This window comes from Falco biarmicus, chromosome 2 (genome assembly GCF_023638135.1).
Source record: "Falco biarmicus isolate bFalBia1 chromosome 2, bFalBia1.pri, whole genome shotgun sequence".
Lineage (NCBI taxonomy): Eukaryota > Metazoa > Chordata > Aves > Falconiformes > Falconidae > Falco > Falco biarmicus.
In genome coordinates this window covers 30,629,399-30,644,078 of record NC_079289.1, presented here as the reverse complement: position 1 = coordinate 30,644,078, position 14,680 = coordinate 30,629,399, and the positions used below count along the sequence as shown (strand labels likewise).

The 14,680-nt window shown below is 42.6% G+C and overlaps 1 protein-coding gene across 1 annotated transcript in view; it reads right to left on the bottom strand.

The window, feature by feature from the left end:
* Nucleotides 1–8,234: 8,234 nt before the first annotated feature.
* KPNA3 (karyopherin subunit alpha 3) overlaps nucleotides 8,235–14,680 on the bottom strand; it is a 48,718-nt gene continuing 42,272 nt past the window's right edge. Inside the window, exons 14-17 of the mRNA XM_056327668.1 lie at nucleotides 14,580–14,651; nucleotides 14,313–14,475; nucleotides 13,305–13,399; nucleotides 8,235–10,812 (exon numbers count right to left, since the gene is read on the bottom strand). Coding sequence (XP_056183643.1) covers nucleotides 10,714–10,812; nucleotides 13,305–13,399; nucleotides 14,313–14,475; nucleotides 14,580–14,651 — 429 coding nt within the window. The 3' untranslated portion in view covers nucleotides 8,235–10,713. The remainder of the gene's footprint in view (nucleotides 10,813–13,304; nucleotides 13,400–14,312; nucleotides 14,476–14,579; nucleotides 14,652–14,680) is intronic.

Here is a 14,680-nt window from a genome sequence, read left to right as displayed (position 1 = left end):
GCACTTGTGACTTACTTCAATCAGATGCCACTCTGTCGTCAATAAGGAAAACGGCCTCAATATTCCTGTTGTTCTTTTCTGCACCCTGTCTTCATCCCATATAAGAAAATTGCTCACGTTGCTATCTGTCCCCCCAGCACCACCAGCACAGGTAACAAATAACCGTGTTGTTCCTTCCCCTTTGCACAGCTGAAGACCCCATTAGCCACCTCCACCGCTGCATGGGAGCTCGCCTGCCACTGCTGACAGCACTAACGCAAGAAAACCGCAGGAGAACGGTCAGTTCCGTAGAGTGTTAACTTACGGGAAAGATCAGGGCCTCAGCCAGAGGGAGAAGCTGAAAATGCCACAGACTGGCTTGGGGAAGGCTGTGCCTTACTGTGTCCTTAGGGCTGGCCCTGGCTCACCCTGCTTTTGCCTGTCACTTTGATCTTGTCACCAGCAGGCAGGTGGTCCCCCAGCTGCCCGGTTCGGTTCGTGGCCACTGACGCGCCATCCATGCAGGAGCATCTCACGGTCTCTGCCATCCATCCGATGGGAGATGCATCCTAATTAAATTATTTTAGTCTCATTTTGATGCTGGAACTTAAGCGAGCTTCATGCCATTTTCTTGAAGGTGAGGTGCCCCACGAAAGAAAATAGGCACAAGGAAAGAGCTTTTGAGAACATGCAGTGAATTTTGAGGCTGCATGTTATACCCCTGATGCTAGTACAAGTACTGCACTAAAAGTCACGTCAACCTTTTAAAAAGGAAGAAAGATAGAGTAGCAATGTAAATAACACATCTGTTAAAAAAAAAACAAAACCAAAACAAACTCAAAATAAACCCCCAAACCCTGAAAACCAGGGACAGTGCAGGAAATCTCAGCTGCAAAACAAAAGCTACATCCAAACCAGGCTGCCTCATTAAAGTTATCAACTATAGAATCAAAAAAATTAAGAAATTGGAGTCAGACTGTTTTTGTCATGCCCTGCCTGGATTTTGGCTTATTTATACCTAGATCGGGCCACAGCATTCTGTATTCCCAGCACTGCGCATCTCTGTATTCAGTGACTGAACCCAGCACATTCAGTCCCAGGGAATAAGCCGCAGCCGATACCTCAGTACACACTCCGCACTGTGGCTTCAGGACAAAGATCCTCCCAGAAGCAGAAACTATCAGTGCTCCATAAAAAATTTCATTTTAATTTTTAACTGTTTAGAAGCAGCGAAATAAAACTAATTTTTAAAAGCTACAGCAATTTTTCTAGGAGACTTTGTCATTCTAGCTTTGGTGATGTGCAGGTGATGCTCACCTGAGTCAGTTGCAGGAATGGCTGGTGGGAATCTCGCCATGCCTTCACGCTGGTTTAGCACTTGGTGGAGCACAGCCCCGGCCGGCTCTGTGTAAGGAGAACCCCTTTTTTGTTCTGTATGAGCTGGAAGCAAAAGAACGTGGTTTTCCCCTGCTGTCCTGTCCAAGCTGCTCAGTGGCAGCATCCTGCCTAACACCTGCTCTCAGCTGGGCAAATGCCCTCAGCAAACAGGAGGGACTGGGTACAAGGTGCTCTTGAGCCAAGGGACCCCTTTGAGGAGCAAACTTCCAGAAAACCTTGATGACACCGAGATTCCCACACTGCAGGAATTGTTGCAGAAGCGTGCGTTGGCCTGTCCACAGCCCTAGCCAAAACACCGTGCCAACAACTGCTGCTGCTCAGGATGAAATGCATTTGATCTGCGACGGAGCTAAAGGAGATCTCATGAAGCCTGGCAGAGGGAGTCAGATGAAAGGAATAAAAAAAGCAAGTGGGCAGCACAGGGGTGTCCTGATTGCGGGTGGCAGGGAGGGGTGCAGGTGGGTGCTGCAGCAGCTGGCAAACCCTTCCTGCCCTAACAGCTGCCCTGGTGGGCACAGACCCCCCTCCTGCTACCTTGCTGTGCCACAGCCCGCACTGACACCACACCTGAGTGGGACTTGTGGGAGCCTGCAAGAGAGGAGCAGCCCTGGGAAGCACCTGCTTCAAGAGGGGAAAAATTCAAGCTGCTTTTGCAGGAGAGATATGAAATGCAGGAGCCGAAAAAAGGGGACCTCTCCATCCAACATGCCCTGCGTGTTCGGAGGGGTCGAGCCTCCAGGCAACCACCCTGCAAGCCTCTGAAGCAGCTGGCCTGCCTGGCTGCTGTGCTACAGGCCAGACGTGTCTGTCCCATGTCCCCCTGCTTCCTACAAGGCCGCACAAAACTGCCCTCCACTGAGGGCTGGGGAATGAGCGGCTGGGATTATGCCCGCCAGGGTGGCCGGGAGGTAGGGGGAAGCAGGGGCTGGGCTCTGCTGCAACCGTGCAAAGCTCCTGCCTGGGAGGTGGGTTTCAGCCTGCAGACTGATGTTCCCCTGAGCACTCCAAGCCATTTTAGCAAATCTGGGCATTGCTCTGTGGGCCAAAGGCATGACTGTAATACGTGTGACAGGTCAATGATAAACAGGGGAGAGATCCCTCCCAAATTACATCATCTTTCTGTACTGCAGCCAGGCCACAACTGCCGGTTCTCTGCCCAGCTTGTACAGTCAGGCCACAGACTGGAGGAGTCACTGGCCTCCTCTCCCATCACACCAAGGAAACACAACTCCTGGTACCCACCAGGCAAGGGGGGACACCAAGAAGCTATGGCCATGCCCAGGTCTGCTAGCCGCTCCCCCGCTCCCTCCCCTGGGACTTCACCGACTTGTCCTTAAACAGGGGCGAAGACAAAGGTGGTGTATTTCTCTGGTGACTCTCACCCTATCCATAGCAGATTTTCTAGCATCCCATCTAGACTCCTTTGCTGACAGCATTTCTTGTCTCATTCCTGGTGGGCATGGGGACCAATCTATTCTTTTCAGCTTTGCAGCTGCCTTTCGTATGTTTAAAATGTTAAGCCTACACTCAGCATTTTCTTCTGACATTATACGTTACATATAGATAAATATTTACATATTATGCACACTTATTACATACATATACACATTATACACACATAGATATTATACATTCATATCCATATGCATTACAAAGGCTTTAAACCCTGAGTTTAGGTAGAACGTGAGGTATAGGCTAGGACATGGTTCTTGTTGGAGTTTGCTCCAACCTCTTCACCCAGCTGATGGGAAGGATGTTTTCCAGCAGAGCTGGTGGTGCTGGAAAGCTGGAGATACACTCCAGAAGCAGCGTTGATAATCACAGTGATCCCTACAGAGCTGGAGGGAAGCTGTTGCACCCTGAGGTAGACCTCTGGACTCTTTAGAAGGTGGCAGGTCTTTGGTGCTGGGGCGATGCACTGCACCGTACAGCGTTCGAGGCCAAGGACTTCATTGGTAAGTGTCCCAAGCTGCTGTTGTCCCGCAGGGAAGTGCCTGTTACAAAGCCGCAAGCTAACAGAACAGGCAGTGTCTCAAACATGTATGGAGATGCCACTAGGAGGCTTCCCCTGGTGAGGAGCCCCATGAGAAGCTCCAGACCTCACCTGTGACCCTCAAACCCAAAGCTCAACTGTACGAAGCAACTGTACAAAGCTTCGCAAAATGCTTTCTTCACCTCCCTTCTGCTGGGAACACAAGAAACAAAATGAAACCTACTCAAAGTACACCAAGGAGCAGATTTTCCCTGACCTGTTCAGGCTGCCGCATGGAGACAACGATTTCCAGGACACATTGGGGGTGAGGTGTCCTGCCCCAATACCTGCCAACAAGCAGGCAGCAGGTTACGAAAAGGGAAGCTAGATTTCAACTTACAGTCCACTGCTGCCAAGTAGCCACCTTTACCCCTGGCAAAGGCAAAATAGGTCAAATAGTTTATTCCTGGGTTTTTAGCAGAAACCAAGGAGCCAGGTCATGGAGGAGGAAGGCAGCTGCCAGCCAGAGCTCCTGTCCCAATAGCACACAGCTGGTCACTGAGCTACTTCTCCCAGGTGGTTTTTCATCTGTGAAATGAAGCAGAAGTGCACACGGGAGCTCTAACTGTAGCAGTCCTGCATGAGCTGAGGCCAGCTAAACTCCCAGCTCCACTTTTATCACCAGACTAAATCTGGTGACAGTAACCTAAGTGCCTAATGCAGTGATACACCCACATAAGATGTCGCAAAGGGACAGTTTTTAACCACTTATAAATTATCAGTCACCTTCTCCAAAGTGCAAATACCACCAACAGCCTCTTAAGCAGCAAACCACCTCAAATCCGTTGTTTGGTTCCCAGGGACGAGCCTGCCTCGAGGCAGCCACCCACTGCGCAACCCTGAGCAACTCCAAACCAAGTCAGTCAGGAGCGAGTTATTCACACAGTGAGTTTCTCAGGTGTAACAGAGAGGAGCAGCCTGAGTTGGGAGGTCAGTCCCTGGGCACGGAGCCTGAAGCTGGCAGCAAAACCTGCCCAGTGAGGAGCTTTTACCTCTCTGGCACTTCTAGCTCTCACACAAACTTAGCTTGGGAGAAATACTGATGCAGTTCAGCAACCAGCTCTTCTCATGGTCTCTGAGAGGGGAGAAGAAAAGAGCCCCCAAGTTCTCAGTATCAACACTTTAATGCTTGCGGTGTTTCTTTTTGAGTAGGCGATGGGAGTTGGGGTAGAAGAAAAAACCCGATGCGCTCAGGGGCCCTGAGGAATACTTACAGCAGTATTCCTGCAACTGGTACACGAGAAGCTGTCCCCAGGTTACGTCAAGAAGAAACACTGAGTTTAATAAACTTCCATTATCTAAACCTGTAGGATTCACATTTTCAAATTCTCTCTCCCATCGTTAGGGGCCAAATCTTTCTTCTATTAAATTTAGGGTAATATGCAACTCCTTAGGCCAATAAAACTCCTGGAGTATTTCAAGAGCTCAAATGTTGACTAAAGTACCAAACACAGAGAAAATTGTGACCACTACAAGCAGCGATTTCCTCCCTTTCCATCAGTTTACAGTATTTCAAGCACAGACCTCTGGCTCAGCTCCCCAGAAACACCCCCCTGGCTCTGGACAGCCAGGCAAAGCTCAGTGCAGACACCTGGCGCTGTGCTGCTGACGTGAGGTCAGGTTTAAAACCCCAGCGCTTTGATAACAGGGGAAGCAGGAACATGCTCCCACTGCAGAGGCAAGATGCCACCTTGCCAAACACTCCCCTTGGACTGCGCCCTTTTCTCACAAAAGGGTTAAACATTTCAGCACAGAACCCTGAAATGCTGAGATTACAGAGCTGGAAGTGAGTGTTATCGGTAAGTGTCTGACACAGCGTTGGAACATCCAGCTCCTTCTGTGAGTTCACAAACAAGCCCTTTGGATGGAAATTTTTCCATGTGAGATGCAAGCATCAGCATGCGTTTTAGCAGCAATTCCTTTTTTTTTTTTTTCTTCCTTCCAAACATGAAGAGAAGGGGGTTTAAGTACTTATTTTTTTAATTTTTAATATTTGTTCAAAACTAGTAAAGGCAACGGCTCAGAGATGTGAAACGTTGACAAGAGATTGAGGGATGCAAAAACTGGAAGACTGCCTTTTTTGACAAAGCTACACTTTTTGAAATTTTGTATGTATTGGATTTAAACACAAGAATTTGTCAAGTCCAAAGACTCCCCCTACACACATTTCATCCCCTGAGATGTCCTATGTGCTGATGCTGTGCTTAAAATGACAAAACCCAAGACCACAGAAACCGTTCCCGGAGAACTAATGTCAAATACTCTGTTACAGTAGGGCCAGACCTCACTGGTGTTATTTTTCCTGTAAGCTGGGGTCACCACAGCAAGGGGAACAGATGGACTTTATCCCTTATTTTCAATGTTACAAAATACAGGCTGTATCTAGATTTCAGGGAGCCCTACCAGGATGCAGAAGTATAAAATGCAGGGGGAACCAGCTGTTAACTGCATCAAACAGAAAGAAACAGTGATGGGTGTAATCCCAGGGCAAGAAGGATCTCCCTGCACAAACCAAGCACTGAACTTGCTGAAGCCACTGGCAAAATATTTCCATTTCATCCTCCTTTTGCATGGACAGAGAATTTATACAGGGGATCATCTAGCTCCATGAGGCAGGGTTAAAAAAAAAAAAAAAAAAAAGAGCCACTAAAGTTAACAGCTTGCAAATAACTAAGATGCAGACATGAATGAGCTCCCTTATGCTTCATTTACAGCACATTAGAAAAATCCAACCACCAGAGTTTTCCACATTTAGTAAAGAGAAAGGTTAATTCATCTTTCACATCTTTTTGCATCCCTGGGCCCTACTTAATGCACATTGAGCAAACTGAATTCCTGTGGGGTATCTAAATCCTTCACAAAACTTGCTGGTTCTGCTCTAAGGTTGTGTGGTGACATTCATCCTACTTTCCTGCTGAAGGCAGAAAGCAGTAAAGACTTTAGCCTTCATTTTAGAACACAAGAATCATGGTTTTAATATTCTTAGCTGTGATACTGAAGGCTGTAATGTTCCCAACATACTTTTTTAAAACTGAGGTTGGAAAACCCCCCAGCTCTTACGTTCCTTTATAAACTCATACGCTGCTCAAGGTCTCATGAATGCATTTGAAAAGGAAGCTGCTCGTGCTGCTGCAGCAGTGGCTGAAGATCTCCAGGTCTAAGCCAGCAGCACACATCAGACCTGCCTGCGGTAGCTTCTGCGGCAGGATAATGCACGCACAGAACAGAATCAGGTAAGGGCAAAGCTGCCTTAGTTCTTAACTCCACATTTTAAACATGAGGCAATCTTCCCTGAGCAGTCTGAGATAACATACACCACCCTGAAGCGCAGCCAAGCAACTCAAGGTGGTTTCAGCTCACCCTGCCCTCACTGCCGTGGAGCTGACAGCCGCCATCATGACAAACCCCTGCAGCACGATGTCCCAAGGCTTTGCCTTTTGGAGCCCACAATTTTCTACTGTTTTTTTTCCTTTTCTTCCCGAGAAGCTCTTTGTAATGGCTTGGTGTAATTTGTTGTCCTACATACATCTGAAGAGAAGCATAATTATGCCACAAAAGGGAGTATTTTTTAATGCAACAAAATAGAAGGAACACAAGTAAGCTGCTTTGGTAGAAATGACTAGTTTGAAACGCACTCGGCACCTAGAGGCCATTATAGATCAGATTAGTAACAAAATGGGCCTGAACTATCATTAAGTCTACTGAGATTTTAAGAATTTTTTACAAAAACATGCCTGTCAGTGGATCATTTCTGTTTAGCAGATCAAGCAAACAAAATGAGTGTCTGTAATTTTAGAAGTTTGGGAGAACATCAAGATATCCTCTAGGCTTCATTCTTTTTAAGTAATCTTGAAATAATGCATCCTTCATTCTAATGTAGTCTTTGAAGTCACCTAGGTAGTACCTGCTGGATGATTAAGAGGTTGCAAAAACCCAACACAATTCGAGTTTCATTTTGCCAACTGAAAGCTGAAGGAACCAAAAAGATTAAACTTTGCTTTGGAAACGGGAGTTGGGTTCTCTTGAAATCTTTATCCTTTATGTGCCCATGGAAGAGCATTTGTAAAGATTTAAATACAGCACTGGAAGCTCACCTCCGTCACCAACCCACTCATGGAGGCAGAAGGGCTTCTCCAGCTGACTCACCCAACCCACACAGAGCAAAGACGGCAAAGCAGTCGCAAGCACCCTTCGAAAGGTTTTCCTCCACTGGTGCTGTCTTGTAATTAAAGCACGACTGCATTAATTAGGGGGCTGCTGGACAATTCAAGCTCCCAACAGCTCCAATCTATCCACAACCAGCACCCCAACGGGGCCACTCGTGCCTGAGGCGAGGGATGCTGGTCACCCCCTCCTAGCCAGGGAGGGCCACCGCAGGCCCAGCCTCCCACCTAAAGCTGGTCCTGGCGCACACCCCCTCCCAACAGACCTTAAAATTAGTGCTGATTCAGCAGTCAGCCTAGCTCTGGGAGCCTGGAAAGGATGTTTCTGGAGATAGAAAAAGACTGTGAAAGTTCCCTGACATCTTGAAACCTTTAAACTGAAGTCACTGTTTTAATAGTTGTGTGGATCAGCTGCAGCCCACTTACCACGGCCTCCTGGAAACGTCTCTGGAAAACTTCTCCTTAAAAAGTATGAAAGTCCGTACTGGAACAGCATCCAAAGTTTCAGATGACTGCATTAGCTTACTTTATTCATTCTGGTAACATACTTCAAACCTTGATGCGGAGTTCTGCTAATATCTAGTCAAAGACAAAAACCCCTAAGTCAATCCATGAAGACTAAGCAGTTTCATAATCTTCAAAATAAGTTCTTGAATTTTTTATAGTATTTGATAGCAGCTTTTTATTGGTTACAAAACCTAAGCCCATATACAAAATTAGGAACACATTTAGATGCCTCTTTGAAAGAACGTTTTAGTCTATTTTAACTGATAGTTTAAAAAAATAATAAAAACAATGCAATTTTAAACACTGTTCTGAAAACGTAAAAGTGCAGCAATATACTTTGTTTCCTTTATTAACTATGAAATGGTGCAATCCCAATCAAAAGCTGATAAGGTCACAACAGAAAGAACTGAGCAAATGCTTTGTCCTGCCTTACCCAGTTCTCTGATGTTCACTTTTAATGTAATGCATTGAGTGCAAGAAAAGGATCAAATCTTCACAGTAGTGGAAAACTGTTGTTTCAGTATCAATTTGTATGTAATCTCTAGGACAATAGCGAGTGCAGGCTGAACAGGGTATCCGTCAGTCTATATGGCATACAGGGAGACTAAATTCAATTAGAAGGGGGGAAATATTTGTTCACAACAACACCTGCTGGAACTCTAATTTCACAAAAACTTTGTGACCTTACCTAACTTTGACTTTTTATTGTTTAGTTTTTAGCGAACACCACACAGTTTCAAGATTTTAGACTATAGTGTGTGAATAGGATGCAGTTACCATATGAAGCTTCAACTCAACTTTTGGGAAAAGAAAAAAAGGCACAATGAACTTCAACTCAATTTTATGTGCACAAGAGTTGAAAAATCTGAGCCACCTTAAAGAGAAATTGATTCTAAAATTTATAAAACCTATAAATAATCAGAGGCCAAACCACTATATTAAAACAGATTATCTAGCAAGTAAAAATCTTGCAGTTTAAACATACACTTGTATCCAGTTGAGATACAAGACAACTCACTCTTTAAAGTGGCTCCACCTTGGCAGATATATATTTAATGAATGCACACTTGCTATGCGTTGTTCATCAGTGGAAAAACAGCTGATCCACAAAGCTCTGATGGCATCTGTCCTTATCTTCATCACAGTAAATACAACCCACATCCAACAACTAAATTAGTTTAGATTTTTCTATCCCTTCACATCAATGCATTGGGAAATTACACCCAGTAAACAACAGCAACAAAACCAGTTTGTGTGATAGCTTACACAATTTCAAAATTATCGATCTTCACCCCAGCAATACCAAAATCCCTTTGAAAATGACTGGGTCAGACGATTTTCCAAAAGCAATGACCTCACATATCTTATGTAAAGTTATTTAATGTGCGCTGCACATCAGGTTTATGCTGAATAACAGCAGCTTCCACACAGCCTCACACATCAACCAGTTTGTATCTTTTTTAATTACGTGAATAAGATTTGAGACTAACTTCTGAATTACTCTTCCAATACTCCAAGAATGAAGCTTTTATGACGCTTCTAAGTAGTTGCTGGTTTGTTGCCAACCACATCATCATAAGCACTGGTTACTAAGTAAAAAATAGTTTAAGACTAAATTACAGTAAACATGAAAGCTCCACAGTTTAAACCCAATATAAATCAACCATATCCAATTATCAATTTAAAACGAAATATATTGACTACTGAAAGTTGAAAGCAAGATTCTTTTTAACTAATACACTTTTGGACAGAATTTTTTTGTTCCTACGTCTGGGACTCTTGCTTTCAGCTTAAACAGAAGTTCAAGTCCATAACAGGTTGTAGCTCAGGTAAAATACCATGCACAGCATTTGATTACTTCAAAACAGCAGGAACACACAGGCTGAAGTGAGTGGTCAAATAGGGCTCGCTGTTCTCAAAAATTAGGTATAATGGCAAAAGCTTTACCAGTCCAAATCTACAGTTCATTCTCCAACCCTGGTTTCTGAGGCAGTTAATGAACACACATCAATTACTGATAGCTGAAGTAGTTTTTTGTTTTAAACTTAAGTGTTTAATCAATTGCCAAGTGTTTTTGTTTTGTTTTTGTTTTTTTAAGTTACTTTTATTTCAGTTTCACCAATGAAATTCATTTGGCTTGCATTTTTGAATCTATTCTTCCACATAAAGTATATGAAAATATGTTTGTGGAGGACGATGATGGAGGCTCAGAGCAAACTGAGCCCCTGTGAAGTCTTCCAAAATGTACGCATCATACCAAAGTGTCTTGATCCACAGCGCACCATTTTCCAAAGAAGCTACTTTTCCGTGGAAAGCCAATGTGCCACCACTATGGAATATTCTTAACAAAACTGCAGATTGCGGTTGTCAGCATGTGGCACCAGGAAAAAGGCAAAAAAAGGTAGTTGGGACTGTTAAAAAGAATTCTGAAACAGTTTAAGAGATCATGCATATGCATTTACAGTCCATGTGATAGTGATGTTTGGCAACTGCAAAGTGACCGATACATGGCTTGCTTTAGAAGCATCAAAACGAAGAGGCATGTGTGTCTTGGAGCCTTTTGTTTCTTCACTTGGTAGCCATCTGGTGGTGCTTCATACTGGTGTGGGACAGAGAAGCTGCACTTTTTTGAACTTAAAAATTAAATTCTTTTGTTTGAAGGTTGGCCGTTGGGTCAAAGTTGTAAGTACCTCCTTGAGTGGCTTCAGGAATGAGACTGGGATCTTCATCAATCTATAAAATACAACAAAGATACATGAGAGGCCAATCCTCTGCACAGTTCAGTACCCATAGAAGAGATTCACAAACATTCAACTTTTTTTTAAAAACAATATTATTGTAATAAAACTACATCAGTTTTTCCAAATCAATTCTTCAAATATGTTTAAAAAGAACACCACATCAAATCTGTCCTACCATTAGGGAAACAGAAAATTTTAATGGTTAGAGACTGGGTTGCTGCTTGGTCAAAGCAGTTGCTATTTTAGCTGTCTGATTTAATTTTCAATGCCAATTTTTAGTATTTCTGGAGTTGGCTAATCACTAGTTCTGAATTCCAAAATTAGTTTTGTACTTTCTCCCCTTTTCTTTCAACATGAAAATAATTTTTATTGGCAGCTGATAGAAACACTTATATAAAGCTTAAAAGAATACTAAGTATCTCCTATCAGAATCTGAAGGATTTAGAACTACTCATTTCAGAGCAGTTTTATATAGCTCTCTTAAGTGCAATCTGAATTTTTTTTAAAACCAGAAGTACTTCATTACTCTCTGGATATAGAATGAAAGGCATCAGTATCCAACTTCACGCAGCTTCCTCAGAGCTGTTAGAATTTCGGTATTTTCTGCCTCTAGGAACAGCAAATAACACAGTAGCATCAATACACACAACTTCAAGCCCTACTCATACTCCTCCAAATCACCAGCTGCACCTATTCTCTGAACATGCCGCCTCTAGGGACCAGGCTGCAGGAACCATAAAGCTCGTTTCAAACCATGTGCCATTCTGAAGCGGGCGAGAGCTCTCGTGCACGGTCTAAACAGCTTTCTGAGATCTGGCCTCGCAGTAGTGCAGACATCAGAACTGACTCACCTAAAATCTTTCTTTCTCTTTACTTTGGGTGACAATACTTAAACTGGAGAGAGATTAAGGCCTTTGGTGACAGTAACAATATGTAGAGGAAAGAATGGGACATGTCATGCCCAAACAAAAATCGAATCTGGTTTCAGAATGCTTTGCAAAATGTTGAATTGATAAATTAGCACTTCTGCCTTCTGCAGGGGTACCAAAAGTAACATTATCTAAGTTCACACGCCTTTAACACAGTAAAGTCAGAAAGCCATTAGTACTGGTCCTAAAGTACATGCCTGTGCACTTTACAGGGCTCAGCAAAGGCTGATGGCATTAACAGTGAAGGGGTATCTGGTAGCCAGCAACATCTCACGAGAGTACAGAAGACCCTGAAGTGACAAGAAGGCAGGAATACTCCTGGGTAGTCAATCTTAACACTGCTAACATAACCAGTCTCTTGTCTCCCTAGGGCAATTTGGAATTTTTTTCCTGGTTTTGGGGGTTTGTTTTGTTTTTTCCTCCACCAGTCCTCAAATGACAAGGGTTATTTTCCTACTTAAAATTACTGCCTGCAAATGTGTCTGATTTTGTTTTAACTCCTGTCTCCCCATCATGGAATTTCTATACTTTCAAGTTTCACAAGCCCCAGAAAACATGGTAACAGTATAAAGGGTAATCTGAAATGAAGTCTTGCTCCTGAGTAAAGGAGGTGAATTCAGCACATCAGGCATAGATTAAATTGCATTAGTTTATGTAAAAAGTAAATGCACAAAAGGGACTACTAACCTCAAAAGAGGTATTTTTCCACTCACACCAACTAGACCATGCTCTTCAGTTAGTTACAGAAGTTTCAGAGCCATTATGGAGACTATTAAATGCTGCTCACAGAATCATTACAAGCATAGGGAATTTTCCCTTAACTCTTGGTAACTAACGTCACAATCACATGATGGACCCATGAATTGAAAATTAGCAAGTCCAAAAGTTAGAGCTGATATCTGAAGAGTTCAATTTAAGAGAAGAACTGAAGACATAGTCCTGCTATGCTGCAGAACTACAGACACCCTGGATGGCCTAGAGAAGATAATTATTATTCATCTTCAAATAGCTTGTTGAAGTGCTTCCGAGGCACTCACAAGCAGCCAGTAGCAGAAAGAGCTAGAACCCAAAGGTTCAAAATACTTAACCAGCATGCAACAAAATATCAGATGGTCTAGATCAATCAGCTCCAAAAAGTGTTAATAGTTTTGATGACTTTTTTCAATGCGGAATCCAGATGGAGCAATTACAGAGCTGAAATACAGTAATCTACCTGACAGTAAGGATCCACCGCCCCCTCCAAAGACTGATGAGTATGTAGAAAGGAGAGCCAGAGAACCGTTTAGATTCTAATCACAAGTGATTACCTGTCAATTTACATGTCAGTGTAACAAAATTAGGTCAGCATCAATCAATTTATTAAGCAAAACCACAGCAGTCATCTTGATGTTGCTAAAGAAATTCCTTGGTGTTGAGAAACTCAGACTTTCAATTAAGAGAAACTGTACTGAAAAGAGAGCAGGAAAACTGACCCCCAGACAGGGAGGAACAATAACAATGTACTTACTAAGCTAACAGCACAGCATATATACTCTTCAATCTTTAGCATACTTACATCATCACCAGAGAAATACTGATCTATGATTTCAAATGCTAGTTTATAAATGTCTTCATTCTCATGCTGTTGCAAAGCTTCAATTTTCTCTAAGCCTGAATAAAAGAAAACAGATAAAAGTTGTATAAAGTTTGAACTGGTTACTGACTAGTTTGAAAAAACTAAGAAAAATACTGAAACATTACTAGTGAAACATCCTAGAAAAGACGTAGCTCCGTTTGCAAATATTATCTATACAGTAGCTATCTTTGTCTGTAAGAGGAAAGAGAAGTAGTCTGTGAACCTTTGCATGCCATGGAATATTCCATTTTATGAACAAAAAATAATGAAATCTTCTCTCTTTTTAGATAAAATTCTCTGTATTTAATTTTTGTTAAGACTTCTGTTTTAGTCATAGTGCTTTCTGTATATCACCAAAGGAAGTGGCTACATTTCTGTGTTGCATACAAGCTTAAAACAACAAGGCGACACAGCCGCACACAAGAAGCGGCTTAAAACGCTATAGTCCCATTTTCAAACTGGATATGCAATAATATAAGGGAAAAACTTCCAGCATAGTACGTCTTCCCTTTACTGCTACTTTACTATAATACATTAATTAGCATGTGTTAAAACTTGGATTGCAATATTAAAGACTCCTCATCCTGCTTCGGTCTGTAATGAAATTATGATCCTAACAGCTGCTTCTAAGGCAATGAACTAAAGCAATAATTGTGTGTTTTACCACAGAAAAAAGCACATGCACTAATCAAATGAAAAGTAGTACAATTCTCATTTTAACCTAAAAATACCCAAGCTACAGAAAGTTCCTTCAACCACTGCCTCCAACATGATCATCTATAAACTGAATGAAACAGAAAAAAAAGTGTCGTTTCTCTCATTGCAAAAGTCTCACTTGCTTATTCAGATAGCCCATGGTAAAAAAAATGCTGTAGTGAATATTGACAGCAGCAAGGCGAAGACTGAATAATATCCAGCAAATCAGATTTTTTAAAAGTCTATACTTACCTCCACACTCTTCTATAATTTCAGCTATTGTGCTAGCCTCATCCCCAGCCATTATCAGGATGTTTTTCAGACCATCCAGCACCACCTGTACCACTTGAGAATCCTTTACTGAGAGTAGATTGCAGAATGGTGGGATTACGTTTTGCTGTACAAGGTATTCAACCTAAATAATGGCACCAAAAAAAAAAGTGCTTTCAACATTGTGCTGCTTACAAACAGCTGTATGTGCAATGTTTTAGTGATAATCTGAAATCCCACTACACATACCTGATCTTTTCTCCCACTTATTGTCAAATTGCTAATTGCCCAAGCAGCTTCCTTTTGTGTTCCAAAGTCTCCCTGAAAAAATAAAATTAATAGCTCATTAA